This window comes from Mastigoproctus giganteus, chromosome 6, assembly GCF_048544385.1.
Source record: "Mastigoproctus giganteus isolate SK-2022 chromosome 6, ASM4854438v1, whole genome shotgun sequence".
Classification (NCBI taxonomy): domain Eukaryota; kingdom Metazoa; phylum Arthropoda; class Arachnida; order Uropygi; family Thelyphonidae; genus Mastigoproctus; species Mastigoproctus giganteus.
The window spans coordinates 102,135,978-102,161,169 of record NC_143580.1 but is presented as its reverse complement, the minus strand read 5'-3'; the positions used below and the strand labels follow the sequence as shown (position 1 = coordinate 102,161,169).

Here is a 25,192-nt window from a genome sequence, read left to right as displayed (position 1 = left end):
ACACTTGGTACCGTGCTTGGGTTGGAGGTTGAGAAGACGAAAGAAAATATTTGGTGACATTAGACTTGAACTTCTGTAGACGGTAATTTTCAGAAAATACGTATGAAGGAAGGTTGTTCCAGAAAACAGCAGTTGAGTGAATAAACGAGGAAGATGAAATGTTCGTTCTGTGAGTTTGAAGTTGGACAGTAACTGGGTGATGGCGGCACGTGTTCGGACTATTTTGAAAGAGAGAGCGGGAATAATAGAAGCCAATTCAGAAGAACAGTGCCCATGGAAGTATCTGTAGAAAAGGCATGTAGCAGAAACAGTACGTTTAGGATACAGCGAGTGGAGAGACTCTGTTAGAGAGGAGTCATTTATTAACCTAACTGCCCTCTTCTGAATGGTATCGGGAAGCCTGAGAGAGGTTTTGGGTGCACCGCCCCAGATGTGGGTACAATATTCCATGGCAGGGCGGATTTGCGATTTGTACAGAGTGAACAGCTGTTTGGAAGAAAAGTAACGCCGAGAGCGAAAGAGAAAACGAAGTTTTTTTTAAATGCAGAGGAATCAATATTTGTAATGTGCTTCTGTCAAGAGAGATTAGAAGTCAGGGTATCCCCAAAATCCCCAAAAGAGATATCAACTTGCCTAGAAAGCGGAGTGTCACCAATGGTAAGCATAGAACCAGACGAATCATTTTTGCGAGATATAAGACAAGACTGAGTTTTAGTAGGATTGAAATCAACTAAGTTGTCTTTGCCCTACTATAAAATTATCTGGAGACCGGCATTTAAGGAATTGGTAGCAGATTTTCGAGAAGTTGAAGCGGATTGAGCAGGACAAGGTTTCTCAAAATGGAAAGTGGAATGCAATGTGCTATCATCGGCAAAACTATGGATAGGATTTCCAGTCAATGGAAGAACGTCATTAATCTACAAGAGGAAAAGAGTGGGGGAAAGAACTGAACCTTGGAGGACACCAGCATTAGTGGAGAAGTTAGAAGACGGAGTGCCATCTACCATCACCATCAGTGAGCGATCAGAGAGAAAACTGGATAACCAATTACAAAAAAACAGTTGGCAAACCATAAGATGGAAGCTTGTTTAGAAGACCTTTATGCCAAACACGATCGAAAGCCTTTGAGATGTCAAGAGCAACTGCTTGTGTTTCACCGAACTTTTCCATTGAATTTATCCATAAATGGGTAACATAAACCAGAATGTCACCGGTGGATTGACACTGATTTCCCCCCTATCATGTCTGGACAGTGATCAGACGGAAGGTTTCCATGTAGTTTAAGAGTTGCTTGGCTACCCAGAATTAATTAATTCATTTATTTATTTATTTTTATTATAAGCACATAACATCAAATGATAAATGGAGCATTATAAATTTATATGTTAAGTACAAGGAAGAAAAAGTCAAGGGGAAACCAAATTAAAACACTAGTAGAACAGATCTGGTGCAAACAAACAATATGAGGCTGCAAATTGGTTTGCCAAAGCTGTATTAGATCTCAACAGATATTTAATTAATTATTGCCAAGATTCCTTTACTCAACAAGATAGTCTTCCTCTTCCAGATAATGAACTCTTGTGTAGTCTTAGCTCCACATTATACTGAGATTCTTAAAATTATAGAACAAAAAAAGAACAAGAAATCTTACAGACCGGACTGTATTACAGTAACCGAGGTAAAGAGAAACAAAGAACAGTTCTCTGTTCTCTTGGTAAAGCTAATAGCATGGATGTTAGAGTCGGGAAGCTATCCTACAAATTTACTCTCATTTAAGATAATTCCTATATATAAAAAGGGACTACCTGATGAATTTTGCAATTACAGACCAATAACAATACAGTCAGTTTTAAATAAGATTATAGAAAATTATATATTTTCCCATATAAGCAAATATTTACATCAATATGGACTGTTAATCAACTCTCTATTCTCATAGCAGAAGGGCAAGAGCACACAGACATTATTAGAGAACTTAGTAGACTCTCTAAATTTACATTTAAACAACAATAACTTCATATTGATTTTATTTATAGATTTGACCAAAGCATATGACCTAATTGATATTCCAATATTGCAACAGAAATTACTGAAATATGGTATAAGGGAAGACTCAATCAACTCCTAGCAAATTATTTAACCAAAAGAAAAATAACAGTAGAAGTAGAAAATACAAAGGGAAAATCTTATAAAGTAAAGAGAGGAGTACCTCAGGGAACTCATGCTGGGCCAATCATGTTCAACATCTATATAAATGACATATTCGAAATAATTAAGAACTCCCTCATAAAAATTTATTCAGATGATATACTCTTATATACAATAGGAAAGAACCTAACAAAAATGGCGAATGATTTACAACAGGATGCAATACATTTACAAACGTGGTTGCACGATAATAAATTAACACTCAGCTTTGAAAAAACAATTTTTGGTAATAAGACCTCCTCATCAAAACTTGGACATTCAACCCTCTATCAAATTGCACAAACATGATTGTCTACATGATCAGAATTTCAAGAATTGCAAATGTCTAACTGTGGAAGAAGTTTCAAATCATTGTTACCTTGGGTTATGGATTGACTACAGTCTAAGTTCGGTAATACATATAACAAACTTGTACAAAAAGTGAGATTTTATGTGTACTTTTTCTACTACATTAAGAATGAGTTAAATCTTAGAACAAAAGTTACCTTATATTATGCATTAGTGAACTCAATTATTTAGTAAATATATGGGCACGAGCAAATAAAACAGAAATAAGGGCAATAAACAACTTAATGAATAGGATTCTGAAACTTTTAATGGGGACAAACTCTTGGAATGACCTGAACAAGAGAAGGCAATTTTTGTTGAAACATAAAATACTGTATCCAGTTCAAAAACTGAAGTTAAATCTATTCTTAAAAAATCTTAACACTATTTTTGAAGAGTCGAATCTGCAAAGAAATGTCTCACAAAATTTAAAGAACCCAAAAGAAATTACTTTGCCTCACCCTAGGATACTAAATATATTTGGAGATATGCACACAATGAATATAATAAACAACTTGTAGGATAGTGTTGATTTCAGGCTCAGGAGAAGTTACCCCATCTCCAAATTAAAATTCCTAATAAGAAAATTCTTGATACTCAATGACACAGTAGATTAGAATTGATATGCAGATAAACTACTACCTCTGTTTACAGTGTGGTATATACTATGCGTAGTGACTTCATAGTCTTTTCTGTAAGATAACAAATTTGTACAAAACTGTTGTAAAGGAAGAATTCCAACTTGTTGTCAAGAAATTTACTTTTCTTAACAAGTTCATTTATTGTAAACGAATTCTCTTGATAAATAAAATTGTATTGTATTATATTATTATTATTATTATTCCACCGACTCGTCTGCCTAAAGCCTAAACGCGAGTGACTTTATATTAATTTACTAACCGAGGAAACTGGTAATGTGATACTCAGATACTCTGCAATCTTAAACAATTATGGATTTGAACATGCCTTATTTGGAATAACTAGGCAACAAAGGATAGAAGGAGATAGAACAGTAAGCTGTTGCTTAGATCACCTTATAACAAATATAAAGTATAATAATTCTTACATATTATTAAATCAACTTTCAGATCACAGAACATGTATACTTACTAATAGTGGATAAGTATTCAAAACAACATCCATGTGTAGATATAAAATTAACAAATATTACGAATAAAAATTATTTATCAACAGGTAAACTGAAACGGAACATAGAAAACATGTTAATACAAGAGCAAGCACCTTACACAACAGATGTAAATGTCTTTTCAAATAAGATAATACGAATGATAAACAATTCGAGGTTTAATGAGGAGAGTAAAGTAAATCACTCAGCTTGCAACATAAATTCTAGGAGTAGCAGGATTAAGCTTAAGAAACCTTGGATGACTAACGAAATAGAAGAATTAATGGTACAAAGAGACAAATGCTTCAGGCAGTATAGAAATTGTCCATCAAAGATAGAACATTATCACAATTATAAAACACTCAGAAATAAATTGACAGGTATAATAAGAAAACAAAAAAACACTGAAAAACTTTTTATGGATAAGCAGATAACTCAAAAGGATAAATGGAACATTATAAATAACCTGTTAAGTACAAGGAAAAAAAAATCAAGGGGAAATCAGATTAAAACACTATTAGAGCACCTTTCTTTCTGTAGAAACAAACAATATGAGGCTGCAAATAGGTTTGCCAAAGCTGTATTAGATCTCAACAGATATGATATACATAATTGCCAACATCCCCTTACTCAACAAGATAGCAATTCCTCAGATAGTGAACTCATATGTAGCCTTAACTCCACAATACACCGAGATCCTTAAGATAATAGAACAGTTGAAGAACAAGAAATCTTATGGACTGGACAGTATTACGGTAACCGAAGTAAAGAGGAATAAAGAACAGTTCACTGTTGTCTTGGTGGAGCTTATAGCACGCATGTTAGAGTCGGAAAGCTATCCTACAAATTTACTTTCATGTAAGATAATTCCTATACATAAAAAGAGACCGCCTGATGACTTTTACAATTATAGACTAATAACAATACAGTCAGTTATAAATAAGATAATACAAAATTATATATTTTATCATATAAGCAAATATTTATGTCAATATGGACTGTTAAACAACTCTCTATTCTCATATCAGAAGGTCAAGAGCACACAGTCATTATTAGAGAATTTAGTAGACTCTTTTAACTTAAATTTAAACAACAATAACCTCATAATGATTTTATTTATAGATTTGACCAAAGCATGTGATTTAATTGATATCCCAATATTGAAACATAAATTACTGAAATATGGAATAAGGGGAAGAATCAATAATCTCTTAGCATCTTATTTAACCAAAAGAAAAATAACAGTTGAAGTAGAAAATACAAAGGGAAAATCATATAATGTAAAGAGGGGAGTACCTCAGGGTACACATGCAGGGCCAATCATGTTCAACAATTATATAAATGATATATTCGAAGTAATAAAGAACTCCTTTATAAAAATCTATGCAGATGATATAATCTTATATACAATTGGAAAGAACTTAACAAAAATAGCAATAGACTTACAGCAGGTTGTAATACATTAAAAAATTGGTTGCATGATAATAAATTAGCACTCAGCTTTGAAAAAAATAATAAAATAAAATTCTTGGTAATTAGACCTCCTCATCAAACCGTGGACATACATCCGTCTATTAAATTACATAAACATATTATTACATAAACACGAATGCCAACATGATCAGAATTTCCAGAATTGCAAATGTCTAACTGTGGAAGAAGTTTCAAATCACTGTTACCTTGGGTTATGGATTGACTACAGGCTAAGTTGGGAAATACATATAACAAATTTGTACAAGAAAATGAGATTCTATGTGTACTTTGTTTACTACATTAAGAATAAATTAAATCTAAAAACAAAAGTAACCTTATATTATGCATTAATGCACTCACAACTCAATTATTTAGTAAATGTATGGGCACGAGCAATTATAACTGAAATAACAGTAATAAACAACTTAATTAACAGGATTTTTAAACTTTTAATGGGGACAAACTCTTGGAATGACCTGAATAGGAGAAAGCAATTCTTGTTGAAATATAAAATACTTTATCCAGTTTAAAAACTGAAGTTAAATCTATTCTTGAAAAATCTTAACACCATTTTTGAAGAATCGAATCTACAAAGGAATGTCTCATTTAATTTAAGGAACCCAAAGCAATTGTTTTGCCACAAACTAGGGTACTAAATAGATTTGGAAATAGGCACACAATGAATATAATAAACAGCATGTTGGCTAGTGTTGATTTCAGGCTCAGGAGAAGTGATCCTATCTCCAAATTAAAATTCCTTATAAGAAAATTTTTCATACACAGTGGTACAGTAGATTAGAATAGATATGTAGAAAATTACTATCTCTGTTTGCAGTGTGGCATGTACTATGTGTAGTGACATCATTGTCTTTTCTGTAAAATAACATATTATATAAAAAAACTGTTGTAAATGTAGAATTACAACTTGTTGTCAAGAAATTTACTTTCCTTAACAAGTTCATTTATTGTAAACAAATTCTCTTGATAAAATAAAATTGTATTGTATTTTATTATTATTATTTCTTCCTGATTGGGCAATTCCACTCCGTGACAGCTACTGCTACCAAGTAGACAGAGTGGTGTAATGTCTGGTATTGCTGTTGGTCGAGGAACTCTCTGACTATCCTACTGGTGTTCAGGATTGTGACTTTCCGGAGTTCCTTGTTGGTGTTCTCTGGGAGACCTATTGCTGCTAGGCTGCAATGTATGTCTTTGGCACCATACCGGTGGTTGATACGATGATCGCGATGGTCGTTACTTGTTGCATATGCCACATCTGCTTGACCTCATGTCTCAGGTTCGTGTACTTCCTAATTTTTATCTCCTGGGTTTTCTGAACATTGCTAGAGTTGGGCACCGCTATGTCAATAAGGTAGGTAGCCTACCTGATTGACATAGCCTAGGTGATATTATTATTATTATTATTATACGATCAGGTAGGTAGACATTTCCTTCTTGTAAATTAAGTCTATATCTAGTAATTTATGCGGTTTGTCTTCTTCGTTATGGTGGCATAAACTTAATAGTGACTGTGGTCAGAGATCTCTAGTACGGCCTGAATATTTTACCACCAATTCAGTACACTTTCCTTAATCAGCTGGTATTATCCTGGCCAATTTGGTCCAATATGCGAGAGTGTTCTCCGTCTGGGTGACCACATTGCACCCTCCGTTGATGCGATGGAATATTTCTGGAGCCAGGTGACATCTTCATTGACATCCGTCGTCTATTAATCAGGGACCTTGGTAATGTTGTTCCTAGTGTTGATTGCCTGTTCTTTGATGGCGAGCATGAATCCTTCAGTCCAGGGAAGAGCCTTCCATTCGTAAGCCAAACATAACATTGGAAGTCATCTTATCTAATGTAGTCTTGATGGAGGTCGTTATAGTGTCTACCATGATGTGTCGTCTTCGCCCATCTTTCTGTCTTTTTTTTCCTGTCTGTGAAAATATGTTCACGTTGTTGAGGTTGATTGTTTATCTTTATTATGAATTGATACATTGGTGCTGGATTTTATCTCGAAGTAATTCATTATTCACAGTAAGTAATTCACGAAGTAATTCACAGGTTATTCATTTCCCTCTTCTCTTGTTCGATGAGGTCAGTCAATCTCCTCCTTCCTTCTTTATGGACTATGAACAGTCTCGCAATTGCCGACTTCGGGTTGTTTGGGCGCCTCTAAATCATCCTTTTTCTAGTCGATCACATAATCTCTCTAGCTCCGTGTTGGTCCAATCTATGAATCCGAAGAGTGCGTTAGTACTGGGACTGCATAACAGTTTATTACTGTGATCATGTTCCTGCCATTTGGATTAGATTTTTGCAGTCTTCTCAGTCTCTGATTGTATTTCAGAGACTGAGAAGTTGCAATCCTTAATGCAATCCATGTGCCTTGCATTGCCTTAGATAATTGCATTCATTCATTCATCGTACACTTAACCCTGCTAAAAATGATGAATAGTATAACCTTTCTTGAGAAAGAACCGTCTTTTTCAGTCGTTTTTCATCATTTCCTCTAACACAAGGATGGAAGGATGAAGATGAAGGATGAAAATACCAATGCATCTAGCCATTATTTAGGTAATTGCAAATGCATGGGGGCCAAAGGTTGCTAAAGTGTGGGGGCCAATGGTTGCAAAAGTGTGGGATCACCTTGCTTTTCGGGGAACTGTTTTTATTAAGCACATTTTTAACGAAATATGGACAAAAACCCAACCCAAGGATGAGTTGCATTTTATAGTAGTCCTTGAGCTTGAATTTATTGAAACATATGTTCATTTCTAAATGTATATTCGTACCTGAATTTTATAAAAAAACAACAATTATGTGCACTTGTTGTGGAAAATGTAGGCACGAAATTTAGGAAATATTTTTAGGGAACTAAAAAAAAAACACTCATTCCAAATTTCTGAAATGTTTCAAAGGATCTCAAAAAAAATACTCATTTCAAATTTATGAAAGATTTTAAGGGAGATCAAAATATATAAGTTGGGTGACCTGTAAAAAAGGCGATTTGAAATGCAAATAGCTAAGTTTAATGATGAAATATACACCGTCAATTTAATTTAGAATTCAGCATGACGGTCGATGGTGATGGAGAAGAAGAATTATTATTATTAAAATATACCTACTGCTTCTGTATGGACTGGATGGACAGCAAACAACAATGAAGCTACGAAGCTTGGTGTCTCTGGAAGGAACGTCAACGATGTCCTACATTTAACATAACATAGCGAAAAAAATTTTATTGTAGTAATTCTATAATAAATATTATTAATATCATAGTTAATTAAACTTTCTACAGCCATTTCTACATGGCATTTATACTATGCCACAGTGTTTCTGTATATAATTTTAATGCTATTTCTTGAAATCTACACGGTTTTTATGAATCCTGTACGTCTTAAAAAACGATAAGAATTCTTAGACACTCATTACGTCTATACATCATATGCGTACTACTTCATTTGTGAGTGACCAGACTAGTCCATATCGAAACTTAATGTGCTCTTCACATTCTTTGTCTCTGACAATAGTAACTCGTGGTTCTGTGAACAACCGAAATATATTTTGTTACTTTTATCGTAACTATGTTGTGGAGAACACATCTACAAGTTGTTTACAAGGGTCATTACTAACGTATTGGAAAGAATATTTGATGAGAATCAACCGAAAGAACAAGCTGGCTTTAGGACAGGATTCTCAACTATGATCACCTTCACGTAATGTCACAGCTAATGGAGAAAGCAAATTAATATAAAACACCATTATGCCTGGCATTTGTGGATTATGAAAAGACATTTGACTCCATACAGCATAAGACAATATGATTAAAGGTTGTTCCAGAAAACGGCAGTTGAATGAATAAACAAAGAAGAGGAAAAGTTGTTTCTGTGAGTTTGGAGTTGGACAGTAATCTAATATATGTATATTTCCTGTTATTAAACCTGTTACAATCTATATTTTTGTATCCGTTTCGCGCTGAGCAACTGTAATTTTAATTTTAATTTTAGTAGCATAAGACAATGTTTCGGGCACTGGAAAGACAAGGCAGAGATACCCCATATATTATGATTTTGAAGAAAATATGTGAGAATACTACCTCCTTTATTAGATTGCACAAAGACAGTAGTAAGTTTAAAATTGAGAAAGGAGTTCGACAAGGAGACACAATATCTCCGAATTTGTTTACTACTGCCCTTGAAGAAGTTTTCCGAAGATTAGACTGGTCGCAGAAAGGAGTCAATGTGAATGGAGAGTACCTAAACCATTTACGATTAGCAGATGACATTTTTTTTTATGTAAACCACAAACACGAGAGGTATTACAACCTATAGTACTTAGTACCGTGCTTGAGTTGGAGGTTGAGAAGACAAAAGAAGATATTTGTTGACATTGCACTTGAACTTCTGTAGACTGTAATTTTCAGGAATACGTATGAAGGAAGGTTGTTCCAGAAAACGGCAGTTGAATGAATAAACAAGGAAGAGGAAAAGTTGTTTCTGTGAGTTAGTAGTTGAACAGTAATTGGATTTTGGCTGGTGGCGGCACGTGTTCGGACTGTTTTGAAAGAGAGAGAGGGAATTATAGAAGCCAATTCAGAAGAACAGTGCCCATGGAAGTATCTGTAGAAGAGGCATGCAGCAGAAAGAGTACGTCTATTAGACAGCGAGTGGAGAGACTTTGTTAAAGATGAATCATTAATTAACCTAACTACCCTCTTCTGAATGGAATAAAGAAGCCTGAGAGACGTTTTGGGGGCACCACCCCAGATGTGGGGACAATATTCCATGGCAGGGCGGATTTGCGATTTATACAGAGTGAGCAGCTGTTTGGAAGAAAAGTAACGACGAGAGCGAAAGAGAAAACCAAGTTCTTTAGATGCAGAGGAAGCAATATTTGTAATGTGCGTGTGCCAAGAGAGATTAGAAGTCAAGGTAATCCCCAAAAGAGATATATCATTTTGCCTAGAAATCGGAGTGTCACTAAAGATAAGCATAGGAGCAGAAGAATCCTTTTTGCAAGATATAAGACAAGACTGAGTTTTAGAAGAGTTGAAATCAACTAAGTTATCTTTGCCCCACTGGAGAATTACATGGAGATCAGCATTTAAGGAATTGGTAGCAGATTTTCGAGGAGTTGAAGCTGATTGAGCAGGACAAGATTTCTCAAAATGGAAAGTCGAATGCAATGTGCTATGATCGGCAAAACTATGGATAGGATTTCCAGTCAATGAAAGAAGGTCATTAATATACAAGAGGAAAAGAGTGGGGGAAAGAACTGAACCTTGGGGGACACCGGGATTAGTGGAGAAGTTAGAAGACAGAGAGCCATCTACCATCACCCTCAGTGAGCGCTCAGAGAGAAAACTGGATAACCAATTACTAAAAACAGTTGGCAAACCATAAGATGGAAGCTTGTTTAGAAGACCTTTATGCCAAACACGATCGAAAGCCTTTGAGATGTCAAGAGCAACTACTTGTGTTTCACCGAACCTTTCCATTGAATTAGTCCATAAATGGGTAACATAAGCCAGAAAATCACAAGTGGATTGACACTGACGGAATCCATACTGGCGATCGTTGATCAGATGGTTTCTAGACAGTTTAAGAGTTGGCGGTTAATTGATTTCTCCATTACTTTAGAAAGAGTAGAAGTAATTGCAATGGGACGATAATTGGATGGGATGGATTTGTCACCCTTTCAAGGAACTGGCTGGATATGAGCAAATTGCCAAGCAGAAGGAAAAACACCTTTGGAATAAGAAAGTGAAAAAAGGCAGCAAACAATAGGAGTGAGTTCAGGAGCACAGGTTTTGAGAACAAGTGGAGAAATACCATCGGGACCTGGAGCTTTCTTAGCATCAAGATTCGTCAAAATCCTTCTCACATTCGTTTGACCGAAGACCACAGGGGGTATTGAATGGAGCGTGTTCGGAATGGTGGTAGGTGTTTTTCCAAGATCATTAATATATGAGTTGGAAGAAAAATGGGATGCTAGCAGGTCAGCTTTATCCTTGGCTGAAGTGACAACAGAACCATCTGGTTTGGAGAGAGATGGGCAAAAGTTGCGGCCAATAGCTTTGCCAAGAGACCAGAATGCTCGGCTACCATTAGGGCAAGAACCAAGTTTTCTACTCTTAGCCTGTTCAAACTCTAGTTTGGACTGATTAATAACGGCTTTACAATTGTTGCGAGCTTTGGTGTATGCAGAAAATGAAAATGAAGAATTAGAAACAAGCCAATTACGATATGCAACATTCTTCTCTTGAACAGCCTTAGCACATTTATTGGAAAATCAAGGTTTAAATAAAGGACTAGATTTTAAAGTGGAGTGTGGGATAAAGGATTCCATTCCTGCAAGAATAATTTCACTGACACGATCTGAGCAAACGTTGACATCAGAAGTTTTGAAACAGTAATCCGACCAAGAAAAAGAAGAAAAGACGTCTCGCAGTTCATCCCATTTTGCATTCTTGTAATTCCAAACAACACGAGGTTGGGAATAGCCATGAGATATAGGTTCCATTGGAGAAGAGGTAATCACCAAGTTGTGATCTGAAGTGCCTAAAGGACCTCTGGCTTCGACCCTGTACTTAGAAGGGTTGTTTGTGAGAAAAATATCAAGCATATTGGCTGTATGATTAGGATTGTCCGGTATTCTTGTAGGTAAATGAACAATCTGTGCAAGGTCATTAGTAATTGCAAAAGCCTCAGCGTCTCGACCAGCTGGGTCAGTGTGACTAGAAAACGGAAGCCAGCTGGAGTTGTGAACATTAAAATCACCAAGGAAAATTACCTCACTGTTAGGAAAGTTGGACCGGAGAAAGACAAGTTGCAAAGAGAGGAAGTCAAAGAGCTGCAAGTGATTAGTGGAGTTGGAAGAACGGTAGAGACAACAGATGAATTTGACACAATGATGTAGAGAGATTTTAAGCCAGAGAAGATCAAAGAGAGGAGATTCCAAATTGCCAAGTCTCTGACAGAGAATATCAGAACGGACATATGCACAAGTACCACCTTTGAGGCGAAAGGAATCATACAGCGAATAATTTGGGCAACTGAGATAAGCAGTAGTTGAATTAACCGATAACTGAGATTCTGTCAGAAAAGTACATGGGGTTTGGCAGACTGCAAGTGGAAATGGACATCGTTGAGATTAGAATTGAGACCACGTATATTTGTGAAATGAATTAGGAAGTGCTTGGGAGGTTTAGATCTTTTCGCAGATAAGCTTTCTCTATTAGTTTGACAATTCATGGTGTATTTAATAGTAAGAAAAAGTGGGGGTGCGTGCTGTATGAAGTAATGAAATTTTTGGATATCGCGTACACATGGTAAGAATATACCCAGATCCTTGACATAACGTGGCCTAGACAATCCTCCCCGCATACACACTACTCGGACTCCCTCCAGTCACTATTTGGCAGAGTAGAGGTGGCAAGATCCGGAAGCCTCCTAGAGAGTTACCAATAGGTTCGGTCCGGTTTACTAACTAGCGGCCGGCCTGCGAACACCGTTTTAGAGCTGTACCCTCGAAATGTAAGAAATATTGGGGTCATAAGCCACGATCCCAAAGAATTAGAAGAAACTCTTAATCATTTATGCAGAGTTAGTAAGCATTTTGGACTAAAGACGAATATGGCTAAAACAAAAGTAATGATGAACAAGTATGCCGCAAAAAGGGATATAATGATTGAAGGAGCAGTAACTGAAAAGGTTGAGTCATATACTTATCTGGGAGAAGTCATTAGCTGTAATAATGATAAATTACTGGAAGTCAAGAGAAGAATGAATAAATTTTGAATGTATAGTGTTCAGGAAATATAGTCACATACTGAGGAGCAATATCCCAATTTATCTGAAACGTAAAATAATGAACTAATGTATACTCCCCAACATGATTTATGGAAGTGAAACTTGGGTACTGACAAAACAATGGAAGAGAAGCTGAACTCTACACAGAGAAGAATGGAACGAATTATATTGGGAATCAGACTGTTAGATAAGAAGAGAAACACATGGATTAGGCAGCAAACTCATGTAAAGGATATTCTTTTCAAAACTAAAGAACTAAAATGGTCTTGGGCAGGACACATAGCTCGAAGACATGATGACAGATGGTCTAAGAAAATAACAGAATGGTACCCCAGAGGAGCTAGAAGAAAACCTAGAAGACAACAACGGAGACGGACAGATGAAATTCATGAGTTTGTGAGTAGTAAATGGATAGCCATTGCACAAACAGAAGGAACTGAAAAGTTGCTGGAGAGGCTTTCATCCTGCAGTGGATTGAAAATGGCTGATGATGATGATGTTGTGGAGAAACAAACGCAAAATATAACATAATTTGTGAAATATATAATAACTACATATTTTGGAATTAAATTAGGTGACCACAATTAAAATTCCCCACACCATAAATGTGGCGTGTGACTTGAGATTTTGGACATGTGTTAAAAAATTTGGAAGCCCATAATACAGTATTTGCCAATCTCAGTGGTGTGGATTAATCTTCTCTGATTAGATTACAATTTTTGTTTCGCAAATTTAACAGGAACGCGAATACCAAGCAGAGCTGTTATTGTTGGACATTAGGAGCATAGACGACTAGGGCCATGTTACTCCGTGTTTATTATTTGTAAATTTCGTATGTTCTGAGGTCGATTTTCTGTTTTCTGGACGAAAACCCGAGTTTGCAGAAGAAAAATATGCAATCCTTGCCTGAAACCGACTAACTCAGCCACTTCGTGAAAAAATCCCCTAAGCGTTCCTCCCATCATCGACGGGATTCGAACACAGGTCTTTTCCACCAGGTCTTGGGAGGATGGAGATCCTAACAAATGTGCCAACCACGAGGGCAACAAGCAGAACATTGTGTACCCCAACAATATTATTTAACCTGTAAGGCCAGTATCCCATGAACCTGACTATCGTTACCACCTCCTCCAATTCTTGAACATATACCATCGGATCTCGAATTTAACAGTTGTGATCTGCAGAATGATATACACTATTACGACGAATAAATTCAGAACTCTGGACCACGGCTGTTTACACAAATTGAACTGGAGGACATCGTGAGACATTGAAACTTACCGAAAGGGTCGTTTTTTTAAGAAAAGATTCAACACAAAATGAATTATAACCTATAGTATTTAGGGCCATGTTTCGGTCGAAGGTTGAGCATATGAAGGTTGAGCATATTTGTTGACATTAGATTAGACTAGACATTGCTGGCAATTGCAATTTTCAGGAAATAAGAGAGATTGTTCCAGAAAACGGATGTTGGAGGGCTTAACGAAGAAGAAGAAAAGTTGGACAGTAAAAGGATTTTGACTGGTTGCAGCATGTGTACGAAATGGTTTGGAAGAGAGAGAGAGGAAAAAATATAGAAGCGAATTCTGCTAGGGTAACGATTGTGTGTGGCTGTTTGCATGATGTGTTCCATAAACTTTTCTTGATTTGTGAACTTTTAATTACAGTACAGTATTGAGTTTATATTAGTGCTGCCCTATAAAGGTAAACCCTTGGATTGCCTGATGCAAGTTCTTTATTATTAAAGTAGACAACAGAATTAAACCCAGGAGCCCACATCTGGTGAGTATGGGCTTGGCACACACATGGTCCTGCTGAATATCATCATTCTTCTCTTTCGTGGTGTTCCCTTCTAATTCTTCTCTCTCTCTCTCTCAGGGTAACACTGATATACTGTATATATATTTTTTTCGGCTGGTGGAGCATAAGTTCTAGGCTTCCTTGCACTATATGGCTAGTAATAATAATAATAATAATAATACTTCGAGAACAATGCAACCCCACTCTACCAGGCCATAAGGAATATAGGTAACTGGTATACCCTATTCGACCTAAGCGAGGAGCCCCGTCCGGGACAGACGGCACAAGAAACGAAGCTAGAAAGATCGCCAAAGAAGTCTTTCTATGGCAGACCTCCATCAAGATAACATCGATAACATTTCTTCCAATGCATGGCTCACAAGCGGGACGCTCTTCCCCGAAACTGCAGGATTCATGCTGGCCATCCAAGACCAGGTAATCAACACCAGAAACTATAGAAAATACATCGCAAAGGAGCCCAGAATGTCAGATGACACGTGTCCACGATGCCACCTGGCCTCAGAAACGATCCAGCACATCACAGGGGGGTTTGCAAGGTGATTACCCAGAATGAGTACGCTTGTAGACACTCACGTAGCCAGGATAATACATCACGTTGTAGACGTTGTAGACGTTGTAGACATTGACGATATAGTAGTCAGTCAACGTTGTAGACATTGACAATATAGTAGTCAGTCAACGTTGTAGACATTGACGATATAGTAGTCAGTCAACGTTGTAGACATTGACGATACAGTAGTCAGTCAACGTTGTAGACATTGACGTTGTAGAGAGGATATCACCTTTTAAGGGCACAAAAGGTGATATAGTTGTACACGTTGGCACTAATGATATTAAGATTACGAGACCAGCAGAATTACTTAACAAGTACAGGTCACTGTTGAAAAAAAGCCGCGACTTAGGGTTGAATTTGAAAGTGTCTGCAATTCTGCCCAGACACGATAGGAGGGAGTATATGATGAGAGCCTTATCGATCAATTCGGCGCTGGAAAGATTGTGCAAGACTCAAGGGGTAGAATTTTTTTCAGCCTGGTCTGTACTTGTTAATAGAAGAGCCTACTTTTACAGGGATGGGATACACTTAAATAGAAAGGGTGCAAGAATATTTGCTGATGCTATCGGGGCAGTGTTAGGTGAGTCGGAAAACTGCTAGCTTGGGGAGATACAAGGACTAATAGATTAACAGTAGCCACTGGAAGAAGTGAAAGTGATTCTTGCACTGCCTTCTATTGGAATGAACAGCAGACTGGAAAACAAGATGCAGAATATTTCAGAGACTGCTGGGAGTCATTGCGGTACAAGTAAACATATGGGTTGTGTTTGGGTAGCTAAGAATAAGAACAGGTGCATGTATACTTGCGTGTACACCAATGCTAGGAGTTTGGTAAATACATTTGATGAATTTGAGGTAATGCTCAAAGCATCAAAGGCGGATATTGTTGGGATATCAGAGACGTGGTGTCACACAGACATAAGTAATGCAGAACTGGAATTTGGGGAGTACAACGTCTACAGAAAGGATAGACAGGATAGGAAGGGAGGAGGGGTTATGCTATTAGTTAAGAAACACACAAAATCCAAGGAAGTGAAGGATCAAAATTGATCCCTCAATTTTGATCCCTCCTCAGGCCTAATGACCCTGATGAGTATAATAAGAAACTGTACAGGGAAATACGGTGGGCCAGTAAATCAGAGAGTCTTATAATGGGGGATTTTAATTTCCCAGATATTGACTGGAATTTGTGGGTTGGTCACTCACACATTAGCAAAGCTTTTGGGGATTTATTGTATGATTGTTTTCTACATCAGCATGTTCGGGTGGCAATTAGAGGGAGTAATACTCTAGATCTCATTATCAGCAGTGATCCTTCATGCATTAAGAATCTGCAGATAAAGGAACCACTAGGGGGCAGTGATCACAGTGTGCTGAAGTGGGATTTACTCAAAGAGGTAACTACCATCAGGGGTAAAGGGAAGGGTTTTTGCTTTCGTAAAGGCGACTACGATGGTCTGAGACAGTATTTAAATTCTATATACAGTGGAACCGACTGATGATGTTACCAACAGCAAATTCAAAATGGGAAGCATTCAAAGAACTTATCTTGGAAGCTACTAGGCTTTACATACCAACTAAGAAATATTGTTCAAAGGTTAGGCCTAAACGGATATCAGATGAACTAATGAGACATATCGCATAGAAGAAAAATGCATGGGATACATATAAATTAATGGGTGATATGGAAGCATATGATAGATAAGCTCGTCTGTAACCAAGTCACATAGGAGATTAGGCTGGCAAAGGCAGATTATGAGAAATCCTTGGCAAAGGATGCAAAGAAAAACAGAAAAGAGTTCTTTACCTATGTAAACTCTACAAGGAAATGGATGAATCAGATTGGTCCCTGGATATTGTTGGTTCAAAAGTTGAGGATCCTGCTCAGGTGGCTAACAAATTAAACTAGTATTTTGCATCGACATCCACACATGAGGAGTTATTCAACGAGGGGAATGCCAGAGGTGTATTCAAATCTATCAGTAAGCTAGATAATCTTGTAATCACTAAGAGTAAAATGGAGGAGAAATTGTTGAAGATAAACACAAAAAGGCACCTGAGGTGGATGGGATCTTTCCAGTTGTATTAAAGGAGACAGCAAAGGAAGTAAGCAAACCCTTAGCCATAATTATGAGCGCTTCCTTGGAATCAGGGGAGGTACCCATAGACCGCAGATGTGCAAATTTGACCCCAATTCACAAAGGAGGATCAAAGGCTGACACAAGTAATTATAGAACTGTGAGCTTAACGTCTGTTCCAGGAAAATTAATGGAGGCACTAGTTAAAGAAGCACTGCAGGATCATTTAGACAAGACTTCAGTTATAGCTCGGACACAGCATTGTTTTGTTACGTGGAAATCTTTCCTGACCAATTTGATTGGTTACTATAATTCAGTCACAAAAGAACTGGATGCAGGGAATAACTTTGATATTATATACTTGGATCTTAGAAACGCTTTTGATACTGTTGCACATGGAAGACTGCTGCACAAATTGGAGCAGTGTGGCACTGGAGGCAAATTGCTGCTATGGATAGAGGGGTGATGGAGGGGGAGAAGCCAGAGAGTGGTAATAAATGGACACTGTTCATCGTGGACTAATGTTATTAGTGGAGTCCCTCAGGGTTCAGTGTTGAGTCCATTATTGTTTTCTGTATTTATAAATAATATTGATGATGGTATTTCAAGTTTAATGTCCAAGTTTCCAGACGATACAAAGGTTGGCAGGGTTGTTACGGACACTACTGACGCTATGCTGCTGCAACCGGATCTGGAAATGTTGTTCAGATGGGCTGAGAGAGGACAAATGAAGTTTAACCTTGACAAATGTAGAGTACTGCATATGGGAAACAGCAACCCCAGAGTAACGTACCAACTCTGTGGTGCTACATTGACAGTTGTAGAGAATGAAAAGGTCATGGGGGTAATTGTGCAGGCAGATATGAAGTTCTCTGAGCAGTGCAGATGAGCTGCAAGAGAAGCTCAAGGTGTCTTGTCAATGATATACAGGAATTTTTCTAGCAGGGATAAGGAGGTGATTATCCCCTATATAAGGCAATGGTCAAGCCACACTTTGAGTACTGTATACAGGTCTGGGGGCCTCATTTCAAGAAGGATGTAGAGCTGCTGGGTAGAGTACAGAGAAGGGCAACGAGATTAGTGAATGGAACAAAGGGTTGCTCTTACGAAGAAATGCTGAAGTTTTGCAAATTACTGTGTCTGGAGACTAGGCACCGGCGAAGTGATCTGATAGAGGTGTATAAAGCCTTGAATGGTTTGAGCATTCTCTATGCCGATGGGATTCTTCCTCTTGCTCAGAATAATCACCTGAGAGGACATAAATTCAAATTGAGGAAAGACAGGTGTTGGATAGATGTGCGGAAATTCCCTTTAGCCAGCGGGTAGTTGGTTGGTGGAACAGACTTCCATCCCTTGTTGTGGAAGTTGATAACCTAAATAAATTTACGGCTCAGCTGGACAGGTATTTCGAACGGACGGCGGGGTGAAATGAGAGTGTCTTTTTTTTGGCTGATGCTGCATAAGCTTGCTTTCTTGCATCATATGCTCCTATTAATGCTAATGCTAATGACTCGACAAAGCAGCCTGGCAGCAATAGGCTCCCAGAGAAAACCTATAAGGAACTCTAGAAAATCTCAATCCTGACCACCTGTAAGATAATCAGAGTTCTTCGACCAACAGTAATAACAGACATTACAACCACCCTGTGTACTTGGTAGCAGTACCTGTTACGGTGTACAATTCCCCAATAAGGGAAAAATAATACAAGAGCAACAACAATAATAACTGGAAGTGCTTCCTGTGCAATTGCGCTAGTGACCACACAGGAAGGGATAAAAGGCCAACGCATGAAGTCGAGCATCGAAATGAACACTTGCATCATGCAAGCATACTACGAAATAAGGAAGCTGGAGACCGATATGACAATTTACCGGGAGAGACTACATATCAAGTGGCTGGAACGATTCCCGGATATTCTGGACACCGAATAGCGAATAGCGGACCAGAGAAGGACCCTCGTCACCAAGAACTTGACAGCTCCTGCATTCTTGGAAAAAATCAAGCACGACGTGAGCGATCAACTACAAAGGAGAAAGAATATGAACCAGAGGAGTAAGAACATACCACCACCGAACCAGAGCAAGAGAAATACAACCCACAGCAGCTGAAGTGGAAACAAACGAGGTGATGATATCCAGAATAGAGGACCAGTGGAAGAGGCCCTAATGGAATTCGAACGAATGGATCCCACAAAGATTCAATTAATCATTGCTATATTAATCAATTCTCCATTTTGTGAAATATGCTTTTGACTTTAATATAGACTGGGCAGTTGTTGTCCTTGACTGAATGCGCGTGTTCTATTTTCATTGCCTTTCAGTTAGCGCAGGTGGCATCATTGTCATTGTGTGGGTAGTTTTTAAAGGCGTGTCCTTCTCAGTGCAGTGACCACAAGTTGGAATCGTCTGGATGCAGAAATGCGTAGTGTGTCCGAACTTGCAGCATCTAAAGCATTTCGGAACCACCACTCGCTTCCAAAAGCGGTGACTGCTCCATTCAATGTATACCCTTGTCCTGTCCTTTAAGACTTGCCATTCTTCTGGTATAAGCTCCAGTTGTTATGTATTCCTTCTCTCGCCTTTATATGAAACTTTGGGGTTATTACTTCGTGTGTTTCCCTTTGCAGATTCCTGAGGTAGAGCTCTTCAGCCAGCTGGGCGGCTGTGACTTCTGGGTCGTAGATTATTGGTGGTCCCTTTCTTAATAACGGCTGGGCCGTTATTCCGAAGGTGTCTATCTTGTGGTTTTCTATGATACTTTATTTCTTGTCCAGTTTCGGTTTCAATTACCAGTCCTACGTCTCTCATCTTCCGTATTCCTTTTATTCTTGTATTTTTAAGGTCCTCTTCATATTACTAATTATTTTTGTTTTTAGTTCCTCACTAGAGAGCATCTTGCCTATCTCCTTTTGTCGGAGTATCAACAGGTTTGGTGTTGGTAACAGTGTTTTCCTCTTCTGCTGCATCTCTGCAGTTGGTTGTGTTTCCGTTGCTATTGGGATCCACAGCACTTCCGAATATGTCGGGGCGTGCTGTGGCATTTGTTTTGCGCCGCAATCTTTATATGCTTGCAGCCGTGCATTAGCTTTCTGGCCTTCTACATACGTATCATGGAGCAACGTCTCCATTTTGTGAAATATGGTGACTATTTGCGACCTTAGTCCTGTAGATACCCGATTGGGATTGTCCTTAAAGATATGTTCTAGGACCGTTTTCAATATGAGTTCTCATACACTGTACGTACCCTCGGGCAGCGTGTGGTCCAGGGGCAGCTCCTGCTGTTTATCCTCATTTGTACCTCTTTGGGGCGCAGCTGGTTCTGGTTGTTCTCTTGCTTCCGCTGTGCACTCTTCTTGTACGGGGACACACACACACACACACACACACACACACACACACACACACACACACACACACACACACACACACACATACACACACACACACACACACACACACACACACACACACACACACACACACACACACACACACACATACACACACACACACACACACACACACACACACACACACACACACACACACACACACACACACACACACACTTTGCAAAGGAGCAACTGCTACCTTGGCAGCTGTTACCTGGTGCCAGTCCCCAGGCACGAGTAGCAGGATCTGGGTTTTTTATCCTCTTACATACCAAAACGCACAATATCCCGCACCCACTGGAAGTAGTGCAATACCAGTGGGTGCCAGCAATCCCGCTCCCAGGCCTGTGATCCCGCAAAAAAAAAATTATACGGGGCCGAAACTCCAAAAATCCATCGAAGTCAGACAGCCGAGACAACCATTTTTAAAGAACCCTGCAGTTTCCAGAGCATTTTATATATCAGTTACCCTATTAACTTTAGCATTAAGAAGGAAATAAACTGTTAACATTGATTACACTAATTACATTCCAGTGAAGTTTACCAGTCACTTTGTTTGCCAGTTCTAGCAACAGGATTTAAATATTATTTACAGTCGTTGTTACAACAATACTAATTGTTACATACCAATAGTTACATGTATTTTTGTTTTATACAATCGTAAAGAATGTCTAGTAGTCTAACTGTTCAGGAAATATATAGTCTGATTTAATTTCTTCCCTAGTGGAATCGTCCAGTTCGCTATAGAGTTCTTAGTTCGCTATAGAAGTTCCTGAAGACGTTTTCCATGTAGAGAGTTCATATAGTTTTCCTGAGCTTTAGGCAGGAGGGGAAGTTCGCAGCATGCACTGAAGCACTCGCACACAAGTATGGATGTTCTAAACTGTATAGTTAAGCAGTTATTTACAATTCTTCAAGGTTAGCTTCTTAATAATTTAGGCACGTTTATACACAAAGCTTCTTGGTGAGCCATCCAGCATCACTTAGAGGAGAAAGGGTCTACCTATCGTTTCCTGTTGCGTTGATTACTAACTTCCGATATGTTCTTCCCAAAAGTGAGTTAATCTGGATCATTAAGACTCCGTAGCCAAGTGGTCAGGAGCGGGCGTGCAGTAGCACACGCGAGTAGACCGGGGTTCAAGCCCCTGATTGTAAATACGATCGATCTGCCAACCCGCACTGGATCAGCGTGGCAGCGTTTTACTCAGCAGTACCTGTCATTCATTCAGTCAACAGGGGAGGGAGGAAACAGAGCATGTCTCCTCACCCTCCGACCGGGGATAGGGAATTAAAGATGAATAGGGTTAGGGTACCTCATTCAGATTGCCATATAGCATTTGGCAGTGGAGCTGCTAGTGGTCCTAGTCCGTTCGCAGCAGAGATCGGACCGAAGCGCGATTATTCATGGGATGGTCCGGGTTTGCTTGTCGGCGTTTGTGGGGTCTTTCTTGTGCATTTCCCATCCATGTGATATTTGCGTTACTGTTGTTTATAGAGTCATTTCTCATTGATTTGACATGAGATCCACTTCTTCACTCCGTGGTTGAGTTAGTCGGTCTCAGGCGTAGATAGCAAGGTTTTTCTCCGCAGTAACTGGGGTTTTTTCGTCCAGAAAAACAGGAAAATCGACCATAGAACATACGCAATTTACAGACACAAATAAGGGTTAATGTATTTAATTACGGGCAACCCTAAAATAATAATAAATTTTTTTTTTAGAGCCACTTCAGGGTTTAGTGCCTTGATCATCGGAAACCATTAGTTTCCAGGCGTCTTCTGTGGGACGATTGCCTTCGAGATTTGTTCATTTCCTTATTGTATCAGGGGGTTGGTTGCTGTTTGCTGCGATAAGAGCTCTCCGGCTTGTGAATAGGGCCGGTGCATAGTTAGAGAAAGCCTGACATTCCTCCCTGGTGTACAAGATGTGGTGCTCCTGGGAGACAAAAGGAGACAAAATACAGTACTAACGTATGGGGTAGTACTGTATTTTGGTGATGAATGCACTGCGGAGGTAGTCATAGAGCTAGCAATTATGCATGAGGTGCAGACAGCTCTCCAGCCCCCTGCAGGTGCAGGTGGGATCTTCCTGTATTTCGAGTAGGGATAGCTTTACATGCAAAGCTCCATGTCCTGTCAGAAGGTATGTTACTTGTAGGCCCGGGGAGAACCAGGGTGGGGAGTTCGGAAAAATCCGGCCAATGTTGGGCAGAAACTTTCTGGTGATTTCGCCTTTTTGCGAGGTGGCCCATCTATCCTGCCACACCTGCGGCAGGTGACCATGCAGTTTTTTCTTCTCCATAGTCTTGCTATTTTGTCAGTGGTGAATCCCAAACATGTCTGTGGGATACCCTTCTCCAGCTGGTGCGTGAGGTCCCATTGAATGATCTCTAAGTCTAGTGGAAGGACACTAGCAAGGACGTGCAAGGCATGTGTGCGCACTCTGCTGCAAGCTTGAGTCAGAAGGATTGATCGGGGAATCGAGTCAATGATTCGTTTATTGACAACAGGCTTTTTGGTACTACGCGCTTGATGCATTCGTGACTATTGGGGTAAAGATGGTTTTATAGAAAAGACGTAGTACCCGTCTGTGCGAGTGACTCTGGCAACCAACGCAGTGTACCGTCTGACTCTTTGTGCGCAAGTATTTCAGGATGTCCTGTAATGATAGATTCGGATCTAGGATCACGTCTAGGTACTTTAGCTGCTTTGAGAATTTAATTGTTTTCTGGTCAATCTTGATTTTTGGAGACTGCCTGAGGTTGAGGCACCCCTTGAGCTGGATGGAGTTTATCTTTGCAGGGAGAATTCTAAGTTGATTTTGCTTTTCTCATTGCTGAAAGGTGGACAGAGCCCGGTTTGCCAATGTCTCCAGTTGTGCCCTTGAGTCTGTGACACTGTTAGTATGAGGTCGTCAATAGTGGTCCAAGGACCGAACCCTTTGGACAGCCGCGAAATGTGTTCTTGGAGAGGGTCCTATAGGGAGCAACAATCCTGATGGATCTGTTTTTGAGGTAGCTCTTGATGACGCGACGCTGTAGAGGTTGCCTAGGATTCCAGCAACCCGAAACCTTACCAAGACGCTCGGCCACCAAAGTGTGTCGAACGCCCCAGCAAAGTCACGGAAATCACGAGGAAATACTTCTTGGTGTATCTTCTTACTTGTTCTTGTAGGTGAGTTAAGGCGTCCACGGCTGAGTGACCCTGCCTAAAGCCAAATTAGTTGTGTTAGGTCAGGTCAGGCCAGCCCTGTCATAATATTGCTGTATTCGTCCATAGAGGAGGCGTTCGAGTAGTTTACTTGCAGCTGTGAGAAGTGCGATCGGTTTGTCTCGGAGTTGTGGTGGTTCGGTCGGATTTTTCAGAATTAGTTTGCGTTTGATTTCTTCCATGAGGTTGGGAAGGTACCAGAGTCAAAGGTTGAAGAGGTTAAACAACAAGTTCAGGGCACACTCTACTGTCTTTTTGATGATTTCGAGCTCCAAAAGGTCCGGTCCAGGGCATTTATTTCCCCTAATGAGGGTTTCAGCACTGTTGAGCGCCTCCACTGTGAATTGAGGTTCAGTCGTTGTTCTGTTCTGGACACAGTCTTCCACCCGGTTGTATAGCCGGGTAGATGATTGTGTCCCGTTTATTGGAAATGGTATGCTCCCCGGTTGTGGACATGCCTCTTTGGGTCAATATGGTGGCGGCAATAACTTCCCCTAGAAGGAGTTTATTCGTGGTCACTTTGTAAACGATTCCCCAGGGGTATTGCTTCTTTGTAGCGTTGTCGGAGTACTTCGACCTCCGCCGTCGGCCGGGAGCGCCTGGCCCGATGAAAGGCCTTTTTCTGGTTTGTGCTTTCCGGAGTCGCTGCAGTTCTAGGTTCCACCAGGGCACAGCCGCAAGGTTTGGATTTTTCTTTTTAATAGCGATGTCGTTTGTATGCATTATGATCTCTATTATCTTGCTTTCGAGGTGATCTGGATCTTCGAGGCGCTCAAGCTCCCTCTGTCTCTGTTGTATGCTGGTTTTTAAGGTAGTTTGGAAGAGTTTTCAATTTGATTTGGAAATGGCATATTTGTGAGTGATTCGTCTAGCTGCAGGTGTCTGCTCTTTTGAGTTGGAACGTAATTGCTCGGTGATCGGACGTTGTCCTATCACCGAGCCATTACGAGTAAGGCCTCTTGGACGGACCAGTCGGTAGTATTATTAGCGATGTTTCTGGAAGCCAAGGAGACATCTAGGGTGGCCTCCCACAGTGTATTACTGAATGTGGGCAAATTGTTTGGTAGGTTTAACACTGTCAAAGTTGAATTTGCAAGGAACTCTTCCAATCTAGTGCCGTTTCTGGTGCCATGTCTGTCTGGCGTGTGACTATGCCATATTGGTGACCGGCAGTTCACGTCTGCACCAACT

The 25,192-nt window shown here is 39.4% G+C and overlaps 1 protein-coding gene across 1 annotated transcript in view; it reads right to left on the bottom strand.

The window, feature by feature from the left end:
- LOC150084481 (protein O-mannosyl-transferase Tmtc3-like) overlaps nucleotides 1–25,192 on the bottom strand; it is a 775,447-nt gene that overhangs the window by 539,633 nt on the left and 210,622 nt on the right. Inside the window, exon 5 of the mRNA XM_090376259.1 lies at nucleotides 8,266–8,324. Within this exon, the coding sequence (XP_090232385.1) occupies nucleotides 8,266–8,324 (59 nt within the window). The remainder of the gene's footprint in view (nucleotides 1–8,265; nucleotides 8,325–25,192) is intronic.